We start from the raw sequence: 19,553 nt of genomic DNA, 5'->3' as shown, positions 1-19,553 counted from the left end.
TAGGTGTTCGGCAGCGGAGAGTGTGTCTTCGGCGTTGGTCGTGACGCCTATGGTGTTCTTGTAGATGATGGAGATTCCTCCTCCGGTTTGGTTGATGCGGTCATTCCGGGTGATCTTGTAGCCGTCTGGGATGGCTGTAGCGATGTCGGGGGCCCGAGGAGGCGTTCATCCAGGTTTCTGTGAGGAAGGCGACGTCCGGTGCTGTTGTGTTGAGAAGGTCCCAGAGTTCGACGCCATGCTTGTGGACGGGAGTGGGTGTTGAGGAGGATGCATTTGAGGTTGTTGTTGTTGACGTTGGGTCCGGCGGGCGGTGTGCAGGTTTGGAGGCAGGTGATCTGCAGGCTAGGTAGGTGAAGGGTCTGTGTGTGCGTTTCGGGGTGGCTCGGTGGCAGGCGGGTGGTCGTCTGGTGTTAAGTGCGTTGAGGGTGGCGGTGTCGTATCTCAGTCGAGTTCCCTGGTTCCGGCGGGGGCCACGAGTTCTGGTGCTGGGCGCGGTCCAGGAGCGGACGAGCGCAGACGGGCTTGTCTTAGGCGCGCCTTCGGCATGTCCATTTCGCGGCAGTGCAGCGGCCTGCATTATGTAGGGGTCGAGGGAGGAGCAGCTGGGAGGGGAAGCGGGACCAATCGGGGGTCATGGGGCGGGGCCCCAGGGGACGCAGCAGCGGGGATCGTTGGAGCAACAGCAGGGGAAAACAGTGGGACGGGCACAGTGAACGCAAAGGAGCAGGAAACAGAAATACAGTTAATACAATGCAGCAGCAACAGTAGAGAAAGTCTTCAGAGTACAGTCAATACAGTATAGCAATAGTAAGAGGAGGCAAAACTTACGACCGCTGGGCCAGCAGGGATCGAACATGCGGCAGCAGCGGGGCACAGGGGCATGAGGACACAGCACTAGCAGGGAGTGCTAAATCAACAGCAAGGGGACAGCCAGGTCAAAACTGTGATGGAATAGATGGCTGTCTCTAGGAATCTGTAAAAGTGTTCACAGGAAGTGAGCCGAATCTAAATTGCATTTAAAGTTTCCTATTCTGAGGAATTGTGATACCCCCAGATATTGTTCGTATGAGCCAGACAGTTTGAACTCCATGGTTAGGCGACCCCAGGACAGATACGATAATGAAGACTGAGCCACCCAATTCCAATATTGTTTCTTTATCAATACCTTGCTAAGCAGCAGTGATGGATCCTTGGCTTCCCACACCCCCTCGAGTACTATTGCAGTAAGCAAAGATTTCACCTTGCAAATCCAAGTAATTTTCTTAAACCAATCATGTGCCTTCACTTTAGAGAGTGCAGCAGCATAAGGAAGCAGCTCGGGGTGGAATTTAAGCGAAGCCAAAATAGAAAGGGGCGTAACTTGGACCACTCGATAATGGTGACTCGTCCCATATCCAGCCTTAATGAATGAAGGTGTGCTCTCCGGGAGTGTAACCAGGGCCCCAGGGATTTATTCTCTGTGGTCAGAAGGACTTCCATCTTTTCGAATCCCCACAGTTCCGCACCATACAATGCCGAACCTACTGCCTTGCAGTCATATATGTGGAGAGGGGCTACTACTGGTTTCCTATGGGAAATCCGGTGCACTTTAATCAAAGCCTCAGTTATCTTTCTATGAGGCAGAATGTTATGTTATGTTATTTTTATTTGTACCGCGCACAGCTTCCCCAGCAAAGGGGGTCCTGGCGCATTGACAAGGTCAGCACAACACAACACCATACAGTATCAGGAAAACCATAGAAGGCAATAAGGAGGTTAGACAAATAAAATGGTCTTCATGGCCCGTCTGAACTGAAGAAGATTGTCAATAACTCGAATATACAGAGGGAGAGAATTCCACCAGTTTGCCGCTAGAACTTGAAAGGAGCGGCCCCCAGCTCTACTTAGTCTGAAACGCGGAACCACCGCCAGATTTTGACTCAGGGATCTGAGGGCTCGCGAAGGAACATATGGCGTCAGTAAAATCTCCAAGATTTGGGGAGACGTACCCTTGAGAATTTTAAACGCCAGGCATAAGACCTTAAATTTAATCCTCTGGTGTACAGGAAGCCAGTGGAGAGAATGCAAAGACTTAGCGACCGAGCAACGCCTTGGTAAACCTATCACTACTCTGGCTGCCGCATTTTGAACTCGCTGCAACCGAGAGAGTTCGGCTTGATTGATCCCGGCCAGAAGTGAGTTGGCATAGTCCAGCCGGGATAGCACTGATGCTTGAACCACCAGCTGCCTAGTGGAAGCATTAAAGAACTTAAGGATTGGCCTGAGTCCTTTAATAATGCCATAACAAGAAGCTGCCACCTTCTTGGTATGGCAGATGAAACTGAGGGACGGATCGAGCCATACCCCCAGATTCGGTATCTCCGATGCTGGAGACGGAGTTACACCCAATTCAGAAGGCCACCACTTGTCATCCCACAATGCCGCCTGCTTGCCGACTACCATAATCTCAGTCTTCTTGGTGTTTAACTGGAGACAGTTGGAATTCATCCAGTTAGCCACCGCCCGTAAGCCGTCGCAGAACCGGAGGGCCTCCGTATCTGAGTCTCCATTCAGCGTGACCGCCAGCTGCGTGTCATCTGCATAAGAGACCATCGTCGGGCCCCAATGCTTGACGACCGCAGCCAGCGGCCTCACATAAAGGTTAAATAGAGTGGGACTCAGCGATGACCCATGTGGGACCCCCAGATCTAGCGGATAGATTTTAGACTTACCGGGCGGGATCGCGACCTGGAATGACCTGTCAGCAAGAAAAGATCGAAACCAGCAAAGGGCTGAGCCTGTAACCCCTACCTCCTCAAGTCGTTGAAGCAGAATCCTGTGCGAGACCATGTCAAACGCGGCACTAAGATCTAATAACAATAGTGCCGCCGTCCGACCTGTATCAAGCACGGAACGCAGATGTTCGACCATGGAGAGTAGGGCCATCTCCGTACTGTGGCCCGCACGGAACCCATTCTGGGAAGGGTCAAGAATGTTAGCCCTAGCTAGGTGGTCTACCAAAATGGTGTTCACATGGGCCTCCGCGACTTTCGTAGCCCAAGGAAGTAACGAGATAGGACGGTAGTTCTCAGGCTTGAGAGGGTCCAGAGTTGACTTCTTCAGAATGGGTGTGACTACTGCCTGCTTCCATCTAGTGGGGACTACCCCAGAAGAGAGCGATAGGTTTATCAGAGAAAGCACCGGAGTGCGACATGACAGCGATAAATTCTTAAGCTGGGCCGGTTTCAATGGATCTGCCGGAGATCCTGATTTAATTTTGAGGCTAAGAGAATCAAAGGCCTCCATAGTCGGAGAGGGCAGAGTCATAAGACACTCACTGTCTCTCAGAATACAGCTGACCCGCTCTAAAGTTGGATATCCTGTCGGGAAGGTTCGATAAATGGCCAGTACTTTCTCGCGAAAAAATGAGGCCAGACCCTCACAATGGGAGTCCAAACAAATTTCTGTCCCCGCTGTCCGCTGTCAGATCTTTAAGCACCTTAAAAATCAGTTTTGAAGGGTTTGGGTATTTCTGAAACTCATGAGCATAAAAAGTTGCTCATGCTCTACACACCGCCCTGTGGTATGCTTTAATCTTGGCAAGATAGCAGGCCTTCAAATCAGGGTCGTACGCTTTCCTCCATAGTCTCTCAGCCTGTTTGCAAGCTCTTTTGAGGGACGCCAAGGCGCTATCATACCATGGGCTAGGCTCATTCCGCCGACACTTGGACCACCTCAAGGGGATCAGAGAATCGAGGGCACCGGAGATCCATTCACAGAAGGAATCATATCCGTTATCAACCTCAATAATAGGGCCTAGAGGTGCGTCCTCAAGCAGGCGATAAAAATCCTCCAATCGTAGTTTGTTCCAATGTCGTTTAAGAACGAGTCTATCATGAGGTATGAAAGGAGATTCAAACATAGGGTATGTCAATTTCACCAACATGTGGTCTGTCCAGACCAGTTAGGTGGGACAGTGAGCCCTAACTCCCTCAAGATTCGTGAAGAAAGGATCGAGTATATGACCATCTCTATGTGTAGGAGTATTGATCAACTGAAAGAGCTGCAGGCCCTCTAAATTGGTCAGGAAGCTCCTAATAGGGGGCAAGGACAGGCAATCAAGATGAAGATTAAGATCTCCTATAACATTAAAATTAGCACATCCTAGTGCCTCTGTGCTGATAAGATCAGGGAGAGCAGCCCGGAGGGCGATAGATAAGCAAGCCGGAGAGGGTGAAATGGTGGCTGAAAGAGATTTCAAAGCAAGCACTTTCACACCCTGGAAGTTTGACAGCCTTCCACTCACACGGGTAGCAGCTCTTGATGACTATGGCAATCCCCCCCCCCCCCCCTCCCTAGTCACACGATTAAGGGTAAAGATGGAATAATCCGGTGGGATAGCCAGATTGAGTATAGAATAGTCCGAATCCTGCAGCCAGGTTTCGGTCAAAAAAAGCGCGTCAGGAGAATCATCTTTAAGAAGATCGTATATCTCCTGGTAGTGCTTTGTCAATGATCTGACATTTAAACTGCAGATATTGAGCTCCCATAGTCCTACCTTACTTTTGTGTGGGGAAGAACGCTCCACATATCGAATAAGGGAAGGGGCATCTAGTGACCAAACCCCGCAACTACAACTATAATGACCACATAGTGGGTCCACAGGCGGGAGATCACAACGGGAAATCTGATCGCGGATGGCTAGCAAATCAGCCCTTTGATAAGTAATGATAGGCAGAGTCATAATGTCCTATCCTAGCGTCCTGCCGCAGCCCGCGCTTCCTTAGCGCTGACGGGCGCAGACTGGCAGGACTCTGGCGAGACTCAGGCGCAGGGAGGGCGCGCCCGCTGCGCGTCACCGCTGCGTGCTGGAAATAGTGGCTTTAAGTAGGCGGATGACGCGCTTCACAAACACTAGACCGCTCGAGGATGCCCCTAAAGCGTCCCCTTCGCTCCCAAGATGGCGAGCGTCCAGGCAGTTCCCCGGGACCGGACCCGCCAAAGCAGCGGTGTAGCCACAAAATTATGGTGCAAGTGAGTGGGCAAACTGCAGCAGTTTTAAAAACAGGGGAATACAAATAAAATTAAATTAAATACAAAAACAGATAATTAAAAAGCGTTAAGACGCTGTAAATTACGAAAATCAAACGCTAAGTACCGCATTGCAAGTGTGTCTTGTCCAGATTGACCACTACAATGCGAGCGCCTTAAGTAGGCGGATGACGCGCTTCACAAACACTAGACCGCTCGAGGATGGCCCCTAAAGCGTCCCCTTCGCTCTCAAGATGGCGAGCATCCAGCCAGTTCCCCGGGACCGGACCCGCCAAAGCAGCGGTGGAGCCACAAAATTATGGTGCAAGTGAGTGGGCAAAAGGCAGCAATTTTAAAAACAGGGGAATACAAATAAAATGAAATTAAATACAAAAACAGGTAATTAAAAAGCGTTAAGACGCTGTAAATTACGAAAATCAAACGCTAAGTACCGCGTTGCAAGTGTATCAAGTCCTTCATTAGCTAGAGAAAGACTCATTATTCCGCACTAAACTGATAGTGAAGCATGAAGATTAGAAGTTGGCAGCAAAGACGGAGAAAAGACGATTAGAGGAATTTCCTGTACCCGGTGTACCAGGAGGATGCAACCAGGGCTGGCGTTAGGGCGATGCGGTCCGTGCGCTGCACCGGACTCCAAGCCTCAGGGCCTCTATTTGCCTGTACTTGAATGTACTGTATTTGAATGTACTTCGATACCTGGGGCTTCCAGGACATATCGTCAGAGAGAGTGATACGCATATAGTCAAAGGTCCTCACACTCTCCAGTGGGACCCCACCTAGTGTTTGCTTCCCTTTATACGTTTTGTGAGGGTTCAACATTAAAAGCTTTGACTTTGAGGTATTAACCTCTAGGCCTCGGGAATCACAGAAAGCCTTGACGTGGTCTAAAAGCAATTGTAGCCCTGAAGGGCGTTTTTTGGAACTAACAACGTGTCGTCAGTGAACAACAGAGTTACCACGTGGTCGCCTCCTAAGGTGGCGGCATCTGCAGGGACCTCAGAAATGTGCTGTTATTCTGTATGATCTTTGCTCTTTACCACTTTGATGCTTCTGTCGGCCAACGGCCATTGCAAGCACTACCTCCGTAGTGCTGCGCACGTCCATTGGCCACCGCGGCCTCTGCTAAATTGCCGTACCGTGGCGGAATTGCCGCCATGGTTAATTGATTCTTTTTTGTAAAAACAAGTTAGTATTATTTCACTTGCACACAATTTCATGTTTATCAATAGTTCAATACCCATATTCCTTTTAAAAGTCCCGCCTTTGTTTAAACAAGCAAACAAAAAACATTGTTTCAACTAAAGAAAATATAGACAATCCACCAAAAGTCAGTGTACCTTAAAGACAAGGTTCGTATTGCATATACATTTCCCTGTGTTTCCTTTTGTTGTATTCATAAACCTGGGGATTTTCCACACAGATCATTTCCAATGTGAAATCTCAAAACCTTCCTGTAAAGCTGCATGTCTGACATATTGGTTAAGCAATTAAAGCACAGTTCTCTCCCATACACTTGTTGGTCTTTTACATGAATTATTGTGACCTTCAAGGACCCATAGAGCTGTTTTGAATTGCGTATAATAGCAAATGTTCTGGATATCCTGCAGGGTATAGAAACTAAGAATGGGCGACATTTGCGTTCCGCAAATTTGCGGATTTCCCTGCGAAATCGCCAAAAAAATCTGCGAATTTGCAAATTGTCCCGTGAAATTGCAGATTTTTTGCGATTTGCCCTGGAGGACTTTCTACTGGCTAATCCAGTAAGTGCTCCCTCATTGGGTAAATGTATAGTGCTTTTACTACACTGCAGCTGCGTAAAGGGCCAGAAGATGTGTCTCCAGTGACCATGTGTGCCTGTAACACAGGCACAGGCACACATGGTCACTGGAGACACATCTTCTGGCCCTTTACGCAGCTACAGTGTAGTAAAAGCACTATGGGGCAGATTTACAAGCCAATTGCGCCTCTTTTGCGCCGCAGTTGTGTCACTTTTGTGACTCAGTGGCAGCACAAAAGATGCGCCATGGTGCTGGGTATTAACAATGTGACTCATCTGAGAGATGCGTCACGTTGTAAAGCCCTGCGCCATCAGGAGGCGTTCCGGCGCAGGGGAGGGCATACCTGCGCAGGAACGCCTCCTAAAAGTGGCTGAGTTAAATCTACAAGATTTCACTCAGTCACTTTTAGGCCAATGCTGCGTCAAAACCCTGCGCCTGCTTGAAGCAGGCGCATGGCTTGACACAGCATTGGGGAGACAGGGCCTCCCAGAGCATTGCTGGAGCTGCGTCGCGCTTGCTACGCAGCTCCAGCAATGCGCTGCTTTTACGGCACAGATGCTTGACGCATCTGTCCCGTTTTTGCCACATGGTGCGCCGCATTGTAAATGCGGCGCACCATGGATGGCGGAGCTGCGGCGCACAATAACTGGCGCATCCCTGGGGATGCGCCAGTTATTGTAAATCTGCCCCTATACATTTAGCCAACGAGGGAGCACTTACTGATTAGACAGTAGAAAGTACTCCAGTTGAGTAGAGGTATTGCACAAAAAGGTGGCATCTTCGTGGACAAACACATTCATTCTGCCCCCTGTTAGACTTGTTTTTTGTGCCCTTCTGCCCTCTGTTAGACTCGTTTTTCCCTTGTTTTTCTGCCCCCTGTTAGACTCGTTTTTTGTGCCCTTCTGCCCTGTTATTCCCTTGATTTTGTGCCCTTGCCCTCTGTTAGACTCGTTTTTTGTGCCCTTCTGCCCTCTGTTAGACTCGTTTTTGTGCCTTTCTGCCCCCTGTTAGACTCGGTTTTTGTGCCCTTCTGCCCTCTGTTAGACTCGTTTTTCCCTTGTTTTTCTGCCCTTCTGTCCTCTGTTAGACTGGTTTTTTGTGCCCTTCTGCCCTCTGTTAGACTCGTTTTTCCCTTGTTTTTCTGCCCTTCTGACCTTTGTTAGACTGCTTTTTGTGCCTTTCTGCCCTCTGCATCACCACATCATCGCTCAGCGCTACCCCAGCATCACTCGGCACCACCACATTATCACTCTGCACCACCACTCAGCACCACCACAGCATCACTCAGCACCACGACAGCACCACTCAGCACCACGACAGCACCACTCAGTGCCACCACAGCATCACTCAGTGCCACCACAGCATCACTCAGTGCCACCACAGCATCACTCAGTGCCACCACAGCATCACTCAGTGCCACCACAGCATCACTCAGTGCCACCACAGCATTACTCAGCGCTACCACAGCACCACTCAGCGCTACCACAGCACCACTCAGCACTACCACAGCACCACTCAGCACCACCACAGCATCACTCAGCACCACCACAGCATCACTCAGCACCACCACAGCATCACCACAGCATCACTCAGCACCACTCAGCACCACCACAGCATCACTCAGCACCACTCAGCACCACCACAGCATCACTCACCACCACTACAGCACCACTCAGCACCACCCCAGCACCACCCCAGCATCACTCAGCACCATCCCAGTATCACTCAGCACCACCACAGCACCACTCAGCGCCACCCCAGCATCAATCTGCGAAACCATTCAACAACAACTGGTTCAAATATGTTCTCTCAATGTTTCAAGCTTTATTACAAATGTCACAAAAAGATGTTAATATTTCACTTCTGTTCTTGGATTTTCGTCACAATAAAATACACTGAACATAATCTTCACAAAAGTTATTTACAAAATTTTAAGCTATTGGCATTATAAATTAAAATCGCTTTTATTTAAGTATTAATTATTTAAAAAAGATAAAAGCCATTGTAATTTGTAATATCAATACATCTAAGTCACGTAAATACAAAACATGTTGCATTACAAATGCTATAGGTGTCACATTTGCGAAAGTTATAACTATTGGCATTGTAAATGTCAAAGCTATTAATTTAGCTATTTTCAAAACCAACACATAAATAAAAAAAAATTGTCATTTACAAGACCAATAGCTCAAACTTTCCTACTGCGAGACCTATTGCATTGCAAATGCTTGTTTTTATATCTGTCAGTGCTTCCTGTTGAGGTTTAATTTTCGTGACAGGCGCCTCATTGCCTACTTGTAACTATTCTCTGACCCTGCTTCAAGGGTCAGAGCAGGGTCAGAGAATAGTTGCAAGTAGGCAACGAGCCAGGAAGCACTTACAGGCTTACAGCAGCAGGTGCCCAAGTTGAAGTTAATTTCTTTGTAACCCTTTTGTAAAAGGTTACAAAAAATTAGCTTCAACTTTTGCACCTGCTGCTGTAACCCTGTAAGTGCTTGGCTGAAAATTCATCCCCGCTGATTCGCGGATTTTACCGCGATTTCGCGAAATTCGCGGATCGCGAAATCGCGGAAAATCCGCAAATTCCGTGAGCGGAACGTATTTTCAGCCCATGCTTAATAGAAACACAATGGCGCACAGCACATTGAGGTTGCTTACCCTTTTTATTTTAGCTTGTAACCACTAACTTAAAGTAAGCATTGCACTAGTGATATTGTTAAAGCTCAGTCGTTCCAGTGTATTACTCCAGAGCATTACTCCGAACAGCACTATGCCCAATACTGAATACTAGATTGACATCAGTACGCATTGGCCCATCATTTTAATGTCCCTTTTAAGGCTTGGTCTGCAGTACGCAAGACCGTTCTTTTGGTTTATTTGACCACAGCTGCTTGGATGAGTCTGGCACATAGAGGCGTCTTTAAAGAAGCACAATTACAGCCCTTCCTTTTGGGAAAAATGCCTGCAAGTGGTGATTGTAGTATGTTTGGTGTAAAGAAAAACGTGATATGTGATGGCTGATGTTTAATTTGTCTTCTATAGCAGAATAAGCCTTCCACGGAAGTGTCCAAATTTGGAGCTCTCCCACCAAAACACCCAAGTCAAACCCCATCTGTGGAAGAAGACCCGTTTGGGACACGGAAAGGCAGATCTTCATTTGGGAGGGGCTTTTTCAAAATCAAAACCAACAAAAGGACGGCCAGCGCTCCTAATCTTGGTATGTAAATTTTAGTACTACTTTGGTGCTGTACAAGTTAGCCCTCATGCATAGACAGGACTACTGTTAATCAACAGAACAAGCATTCACCTATTAAAAACCAGAAAATGTAAAGGTGTGTCTTAGCCATAGTAGTGTTAGATGCCAATTGCAGCTTCTGTTTTAAGATTGTATTTGATAGACGATTCTACCAGCCTCACCTCAGTTGTATGAATTGGTGCTGGAGGTGCCTTTGTACCTCATTATTGGTGCACATCCCTGTTAAGCGTATCACCTGGATGTAAAAATGGCTAAGGCACAATTTTACCAAGGTTCTCTGCAGTTCACTTCCCCATGGGATTTTAGTAGTCCAAAAGTCTCATCCACCCATTTCTAACCCGTCCCCCTCCTCCCTCTACTCGATCCGCTTTACATCTTTACTCTCCTACTCTGTCTTTTCATCACCCTGGCGAAAGGATTTTGTGTTCTTTGCATGCGCAGTTGATTGTGTGTTTAAGTTTATGCAACACCGTCATAAGCAGATGCTTTTCTTAATAAAATTCCAGGGATTATTACTCAAGCTCCTTTCCTGGAATAGTTGGCTGAAGTGCTTGCCACTGAACTTGAAAAGATGAGATCGCATAAATCCGTGAAACCTGTGCCATTGGTGGAATTGGATGGGGGGGTGGGGGGGGGGGGCGTGGAGTGGCTGGAAAAAGTACCCGAAAGCAGAGTTTAATGCAGAAAAGCCATACTGAAGAAAAAAGGGAATACATAGATTAAAGTTATTTATACAATACATGAGCTGCACTTTCGAAGAAACATGGTTTCACAAGCAGTTTGCTAAGTATGGCTCTTATTGAGAATCACTGTTGTTTATTTCAGTTTCTGAACCTTATAACCCACTGGCATAACTTAGCAATAGTTGATAAAAAAAAGTGTTACCCACTTTTGCTACATCGCAAAGGTCTTCCAGGCAGGCTGACACGGCTGTCCGAGAGCCTGTTAGCTCAACGCTGCGTGTTTGCTTTCACTAAAGCAGTAAACGCAGCTGCAGGAGGTGGGAGGAAGTCAGCGAAGGTGGCGGGGGGTGGTCAGTGATGGCAGGTAAGGTGGTTTTTATTATTATTTTTTATACCTTTGGAACAGGCAGGCATCTCAGAGGACATGTCCTGTATGGCTCTCCAATTACATCTCTGCCACTGCAAGGCAGTTAAAAGCGGGGGCATATTTCGTGTGCTATACATAACATTATAGGTGGGTAAAAAGTGAATTACGGGAATGTTTTTCACTTTGGGGTTCTGAATAACATCATAGACAACTTGAGCTTCGCTCTCCTTATCTGTCTTTGTCACTCAGAACCCCTTAGTCAAATGTAATTCTATATATTATTCTAGAATACATTATCTGCACTGTTTCGGAGGGAATGTCATTGCCAGCATGAAGCAGTTTTAAAGTGTTTTTTACTTCGTACTTGTGCTTAGTAAATAACTAGAGCACTAGTCCTGTACAACAGGTTCGAGTCATTTCTTTATTGTCCATCAAGTGGTGACTCAGCCTTTTCCACTAATGTGTCGATTGCTAACTTTTTTTTGGCTCTAAGATCCCTGACGGCCTTTGTTATCTTTAATGAAACAATTTTCTAATTACCTATGATTTTACTATATTTTATGTTTTGCCTTGTTTGTTCATTGGTACCCAAAAATATTTACTGATAACGGTACATGCAGCTGTATCACTTATGCATCCATTGATTTTCTCCTACATTGGACAGCATCATTACCTTTAATTACTCGTCCCTGCTTATTAATCCCAGAGTTGCCAAGGAATAGTTTAAAGTGAATGCTGTCTGCTTGCCTTGCAGGCAAGACCCATTCTAGGCCTTGCACGCCCTTACAATGACTTTTGTAAAACTGTCACACGTTTTAATCAAGCAAACATTAAGTAAAAACAGAGGCAAGATAGTTTGTTAATTTTATATTGCCAACCTTCCTTTTTGCAATATCATTATTAGTGTGATTGTAAGTGTGTTGTGCAAACCTTAATTGTCTTGTAGTACGGAAAAGTAACGTATTTATCTTCCGACCCAATGACAATCATTCGGTTGGCCACAAGAGGTTCACCTTATCCACTAAAATTGAAGTGTTTGTCAATAAAGTTAGGGACAGATCCCTGCGGTGAATATATTGCTTTATTGAACTGATACCAGAAAGTGGCTAGGGGTATAGAGTAAAGACGTAAGCCCATGCTCTGCATTTTTAGATAATTTTTAAAGGGAATGCATCTAAATTACTCAAGCATTCTTATTGGTTGCAATGTTCACTACCTTGTAAAGCCCTTGTCCATCTAGTTGGTGCTTATTACCTCCTTGTACACTAGCAGTAGTTTGTCCTCTCCCAAAGTCCCTACCCATGCAAATAAGCCACTATTTCATAAGGTTCCTCCTTCTCTCATCAGAGCATAGTTGTCTCTTGAGTTGAATGACCAGGTGAGATGTGTATCTGGGAATCTAAAACACTCTGGAAAAGTGACCTCAGTGGGTCTTCACATTATGAACTGCAAAAAATACTTGGAAACTAAGTAAAGTTGTGAAAGCCCTCTTCATTTTCGCATTGGGTGCGACACTTAGTATTTCAGTTTCTTCATTAATAATTGGTAGACTTTTGAAACTTTTATTAATAATTAATTCCAATTTAAAATTGTAAGTCATTTTTTCAAATCAACCATTGCTCCTACTGCCATACAGCAATAACAGACTTTACTCTTATCATGCACAGCACATCCAAAATTACTTACATTAACAGTTAATGCATTTGCCCACTATTGATTTTAAGAGTACATTGTTTCACATGGACTCCTTTGATGTAAACTGCTCATGGTTTAATCATTGGAAAGGGAGCCTGCCTCTTTTTCAGTTTTTGTACTATAGAGATGACCTGTCAATATTGCTTCATTCTACACAGACCTATAAAGGCTTGTATTTTTGCATACTGGAGACTTGAAAAGCCTATAGTATCAGTGTAAATATTCTGTGGACACTATATTATTAGGAGATGAGCCACCTCACACATGCATACGTATCCTCCCAAATGTCCCTCAACTTCTCAGTATGGTACCAACTCCCTGAACATTTAACAATGTTGGTCTTTCGTGGTGGTGAGCTTGTCTCACAATAACTCATCATGTTTAAAAGTCTTTCAAGTTACTGGCTCTCCCAGAAAATATCTGTAGCCTTGTTCATTTGCTGGTCTGACAGCCTTCTCTGTTGTAGCAACATCAGGAGTAAGAACATTATTTTTTGTAAATTTGTGAAACACAAGGTTAAAGTTGTAGGTTGAAATCATTGAATGCACATTTACAAACTGCCCATCCTTCCAGATTCTTGAGCGTTCCTCTGCATTGCAAAACAAACAATGTAATTTCCACAGCTTCATATTTTAAACACACAGCGAATGAACCTCCTCAGTTCTTTATGTTCAGTCTCTACAACTTTTACTAATGCTGTCTTTCATTTGTAGTGCCAACCTCTGCTTGTACCACACTTCACTCTTCCTTCAGTTCTTATACTACCTCTCAGTGTAGATTCATGTCCACCATGTATTAAATCATGCTAGTTTCATCAGGTGCCTGTTATTTCATAATTACTGATGTTCACTATTGGTAACCTCCCATCCTTGCCTTCAGTCAAGCACTCTACTTACAAGGGTCAGCCAACACTATTCTACCTATAAACATGTAAATTCTTTAAATGATTAAAAAGATTGCCAGTTAATAGCACTACAAGCTAAACTCTGGGTGCCTGGAGCGCTCCTGGGCATGTTGCCTGATAACATTTCTAAATGTTATGGAGAATGTATTTAACCATATTTCTGGATGCCTAATTTAATGTGTGAAGCTAATGTTTTGTTTGCCCTCTGTCTCTGAATGCTGCTCCTCTCCTGTAGTATAATTTTCTGTTGTATGTTTAATGTGTATTTTACCTTGTCCCTCTGCGTATTCTTTTCCAATGTGCTGCGTGTGGTTATGTGCATTTTTTGGATTTCTGAAGATCGCAGCCGAAGTGCAAGTGCACCTACATTAGGTATAGTAGAGCTTGCATGTCAAACTATAACTCTGGCATGCTTTTGTTTTCTCTAACTAGTGATTAAAGGTAGCTAGAACACCGATGTAAAGCATCCATTACTAATCACTTACATGTCCACTATCACTAACGCGTTGGCTGTTTTGTAGTTAGCAGTACTAATTCAATAGTTGTGTCTGTTGGATCCAAATGGACTTGGTTTGTTCAGATAAGTTTATACATGAGCAGACAGTAGATGGTTATAGGAGTAATTCTTCCCGGGCAGATCCCTGCTTCCCTTGCCACCTGCGTTCTGACCTTGGAATGGACATATCCCTCGAGGATCTTTGTGTGAGTTCATCCTGAAATGCATTCAAGTTTTGGATTTCAAGTTCTTCCAGTATTCCCTCTCACAACGCGCTGTGACAATGATGGCACAGAACCAGAATATCAAACCAAAGTCAATAAAGCATTGGTTTCGAAATTCTGATAATAAAGTGCAAAATATTCTCTAGCAAGGATGGTGATGCCCTGGAAATGTAAAGCAGAGTCCTCAGTGGCAAGGGGAAGCGCCATTAATACAATTCACAAACACTGCGAGAAGGATGGTAAGTCTTAGAGTCCACAGCGGAATGTTATGTAGCAATGATGGTAAGTCCCCCATAATTAAACCAGATCACACTAATAAGGATAGCAGAGCCCGCATTAATCCAAAGGAAAACAGTCTGGCAAGGCCGGCTTACGTTTCAGCAGTGATTACACTATAGTATGCCTGCTAATTAGAGACTTGACTCTAAGCATAACACCCAGTGAGTACACAAGGGATTTTAAAATGGTTTTGTTTGGATCAGGTTGTCAAATAATTTTAATTATGAAAAAGCAAATTTTTAGAAAGCAAGGGCAGTGGAAACCTAATAATTTAAAGCAAAGCCCACTGTGAGATACAGGTAGAAGCCCCAGTAATCCATATCCAAAACGCTGCAAGAGCAATGGCAGGTAATTAATTTTATATTCCAATACGATTTTAGTAATGTCCTACTCATTACTACCACTGAGCTCCATAATTGATTTCATATTTCACATTAATGTACTCACATTTCAAGTAGCGACCTATTGCAGAGGTTCTGTTTTTGGGCACTAGGAGCTTGAACCCTGACCAATATTGGAGAAACTGATTTTAATACATTTGACCTTAGAGTACCAAGTATTTTTTAATAGATTTGTTTGATAAATCCAGAGGCTACAAACCAGCAAAACCTTCTTGTGATCTTCGGAATAGTCAGAAGTTCCTCATGACCAGAAGTAGAACCTCAAAACCTGCAGATGCCTCTTGTGACCTGCAGAACCCTTTTATGACCAATATAGCCTCATGTGAACCGACGAAACTCCCCAGGTGCTTCAGTAGACTTTCATGACACACAGGAGCATATCCCATCAACGGTGCTTACACTGGAACCAAGTGCATGTGTACTTGGCAAAGAGATGCACTGCCCAGCCTTTTTATTAATATACAATGGTTCATACCAGTGCTTCAAACATTAGTAAGAATGCGGTTTCCACAATAAGTTGTACACTTTATTGGAGCCTGAGCAATACTTTGTCTAAACTCTCATAAGTCATTTGTTTAAGGCTACTCTACAGATGGAAGAACCGATAAAATGATTGAATTCAGTGGGCCATCTGGGGCAATTTTTTCAAGATCTGAAGTAATTGCAGCAGTGGTTCCAAAATCTTATTGTGGTCTCACCATACCTTCATGGAGCAGATCACTCTGGCACAAGAGTATTCTCTTTGCTTCTCCCAAATACATTCAAAGAAATAATTGCATTTCATTTGTTTTTCTATTTTAAATTCTTCTGACTGGCAAATGGATTTTGAGTGTTAGTAATTGTTCATTCTTAATAAACTTGTTAATTATATTTTCAATTTGACCTCCTCATACTGTAACCAGACAGCATTTCATTAGTCCGTGTGCTAGACCGTTTAATTCAAGCTTATTATCAACATCTTTACTGGGAACAATAAAGCTACATTTTTCATTTGATCTGTTCCTCATAACTTTTTGTCACTTCACTTTAAGTGTTCAATCAAATATGCATTCAGCATTGTGTGTTATTTACAAACTTCTGGCTACTAACATGCAAAAGCTTTTCAGTGGCTGCACATGAAAAACATTTTTCACAGCAAAAATGTTTTCTGAAAGGTGCAAGAAAGACCAGCTGTTAATTTGGATTCATAGTGTTTATGGAAGTCTGCTCACCAAACTTTTCATAGATTGTCTTATATAGCTAGCTCAGTATTCGATCAAATAATGTTTTTTCCTGAAAATGTGGTAAAGAGATAACGTTGTGTGCAGTTTGATGTGTGCTTTACCGATTTGAAGTGGTAGCATGTAAATCTGCATTATTTTCCTCTCCTGGGTCTCAAACAGGGTATTAATACATATTCTAAACCTAGTTTACAATTTAGTCCAAATCCTTAAGGCCCCCGTTCATAGATATTGTACCACAGATCAGATATTGAACTCTTGCACCCAAAGGCAATCCTGGTCTATGAAGTGAAGCCGTACATCGCCAAACATAAGTAGTAGTTGCGGGAATTGCACAAGTCCCTCTTCAAGTCAAGGGTATGGACTCGCTCCTGCGGTTGCTCCTACTACTGGGAAACATCGCAGTCAAAGTCATCCGGTATGTCAAATTCCAGACGTAAGCACAAGATGAGGAGGGACTCAACCTCCCCCATCCTGTCACTATTTCGATAGAGAAGGTGTGAAGGGGTCAATGACATTTGGACTTCTCCTGGATCTCCAGTTGCAAAGCTGATTTCTTAATTGGTCCCCATGCACCCCGAATTTCCTGGGTCCATTGGCAACGCATCTTGAGATCAAAGCATTTAAGTAGGTTATGTTGCTGATATTAGCCAGTATTGTAACGCCCTATGTTGTGCTTTTGGGCACCAAGGATCCCCAGGGGCCCTCCATCTTGCATTGGTCCTTCCCTCAAGGATGCAGGTGGCAACACTGCCAGTAGACAATCCCATTCTGGTTCCAATGTCTGACCCCCAAACGGACTTTAGCATGATCCTGACCAATGTTGCGCTACATAATTACTAGAGTGCAACCAAATAATACGAAAGCTGCCTAAGAGGCTCCATTATCTTTTCAATTCTGATTCTGCCAAAGGTTGCCACTATCCCGAGATAATTAAACAACAGGGGGTGGTGATGGACAGAGTTTCTGAATTAAGCAGAATACTCTCACCCAGTCAAGAGATCAGGGCTTAATCCAACACCGTTTTTTAGCTCACTGCACCATCCCAGCTACAGAACCTGGCTATATGCAAATTAGTCTGTCCCTGGCCCAGTGCATCATGGGAACAGGGCAAACCAAACTACCAAGCCAATTCTTTCACTGGGACGGAAACAAGCTACCGGGGACCGGTTTCTGGCATTTCAGCCGTCTTCGGCCCGGCTTGCTTGAATCCTGATGGTGCAGTGAGCAAGGGACTCACGTCTGAGTATACCCTTCCACGCTTATGGTGGACAAAATAATTAAACAACAGGGGGTGGTGATGGACAGAGTTTCTGAATTAAGCAGAATACTCTCACCCAGTCAAGAGATCAGGGCTTAATCCAACACCGTTTTTTAGCTCACTGCACCATCCCAGCTACAGAACCTGGCTATATGCAAATTAGTCTGTCCCTGGCCCAGTGCATCATGGGAACAGGGCAAACCAAACTACCAAGCCAATTCTTTCACTGGGACGGAAACAAGCTACCGGGGACCGGTTTCTGGCATTTCAGCCGTCTTCGGCCCGGCTTGCTTGAATCCTGATGGTGCAGTGAGCAAGGGACTCACGTCTGAGTATACCCTTCCACGCTTATGGTGGACAAAATAATTAAACAACAGGGGGTGGTGATGGACAGAGTTTCTGAATTAAGCAGAATACTCTCACCCAGTCAAGAGATCAGGGCTTAATCCAACACCGTTTTTTAGCTCACTGATGACAGTGGTGGTGATGAGGATGATTTACCCTCTCACATACAATGATGACACTTTACATTGGCTTACATAGAGGAAAGTTGGCTCGATACTTCCTCAGACAGTGTTGAACTCGCCATTTGGACCTTCAGTAGAAAAGTGCTTGCCAGCGAAAACCAGCTCCATACCAGTCTGTTGCAGTTGTAGACCATTCGTTTTTAAAGCGTTCCTGCCACTAAACAAGGGGAGTCTGGTGCAGGTTTTAACAGACCACACCAACACCATGCTGTACTGCAAAAAGCAGGACGGAGTGGGGTCATGGGCCCTGTGTCAAGAGGCTCTGCACCTCGAAGTTGTCTGGAGTGTCAGGCGTTTTTGTGATTTTGAACCACCTGTTGGGATCCTTGAATGCCATGGCAGACAAGCTTTGCCAGCAGAGCCTGTCGGATCAGGAATGGCTCCCATTCCCCAAAGTGACACAGGCCCGTCTTCTGGCAGTGAAGAGAACCCTGCCTAGAGCTTTGCCATTGTTGAAAACATGCTATGTCGTAGGTTTTGTGCATTGATGCATTCCAACTGGAATGGAAAGAGAAAATCCTGTATGCATACTGCAAAAGCCTCCCCTGCCCAGAGTTCTGAAAAAGATCATTATTAATATGGCCTAAATCATCCTAGATGCTCCGTATTGGTACAGGAAACTGTGATACCAGGAACCTCTGGGCATGAGTATCTATCCTCTGATCCGGCTGCCACTCTTCTATGGAAGGAGTATTGCAGGTCCCTTAACTGTGCAATCTGGACCTCCGTGTGCAGCTATTAAGCTGCAACAGTTGACTTATTTTGATTTAGCGCACAAAGTTTTGGAGGTTGTCCATTTATGCTGGGTGAAATTTGTGCGTTGATCTGGAGTTCACAAGACGGACCCTTCACAAGCCAAACTGTTGGATGTTTAATTGTTTGTTTTGTCTTTGTCCAATTTATAGGTTATTTGTTGTCCCTTTCAGCTCTTTTACGTTTGCTGAAGCCTCTCTCCCTGTTAAAATCACCTGTTGGGATGCAGTTTCTTAAAGGTTTTCCAAACTGTTTGTGATGCCACAACGGGACCTTAACATGGTCCTGAAGTTTATTTATTTAGTTATTATTTATTTTTTGTTTTATAGAGTGCAAACTCGACCCGTAAGGGTATCAGAGCGCTTTACAGGGGAACATAGCAGAGTACAATAGGCACGGAATCACATTAGGGTAGAGGACACGTATGTACAGTTTACATATAAGTAACCCCAGATAAGGCCCCAGATTTCTTGAAGAGGTAGCTCGGTAGTTGGTCAAGGTCTGTGTATTGGTAGGAGGCAGCATTTAGGAGAGGAATTTACCCATAAGGAAGGTTTTGGCCTCCTTTTTGAAACGTGCCAGAGAAAGGATTCTTCTGATGGTGGGCGGGAGACAGTTCCATATTCTTGGAGCAGATCCAGAGAAAGCCTGGTTAAAAGATGTTTTTTTTCCAGAACC

The 19,553-nt window shown here is 44.8% G+C and overlaps 1 protein-coding gene across 30 annotated transcripts in view; it reads left to right on the top strand.

The window, feature by feature from the left end:
• The window catches only part of PPFIBP1 (PPFIB scaffold protein 1), a 1,004,279-nt gene that overhangs the window by 602,314 nt on the left and 382,412 nt on the right, over positions 1-19,553 (top strand). For 19 of the 30 annotated variants that reach the window (XM_086920141.1, XM_086920156.1, XM_086920126.1 and 16 more), the window contains 2 exons: positions 9,852-10,026; positions 14,054-14,086. In XM_086920141.1, the coding sequence (XP_086776267.1) occupies positions 9,852-10,026; positions 14,054-14,086 (208 nt within the window). The remainder of the gene's footprint in view (positions 1-9,851; positions 10,027-14,053; positions 14,087-19,553) is intronic. The other 11 variants (XM_086920149.1, XM_086920163.1, XM_086920158.1 and 8 more) reach the window with 1 other exon arrangement.

This window comes from Lissotriton vulgaris, chromosome 1_1 (assembly GCF_964263255.1).
Source record: "Lissotriton vulgaris chromosome 1_1, aLisVul1.2, whole genome shotgun sequence".
Lineage (NCBI taxonomy): Eukaryota > Metazoa > Chordata > Amphibia > Caudata > Salamandridae > Lissotriton > Lissotriton vulgaris.
Note: the sequence above shows the minus strand (reverse complement) of the source record. Positions and strands in the feature narration are given on the sequence as shown.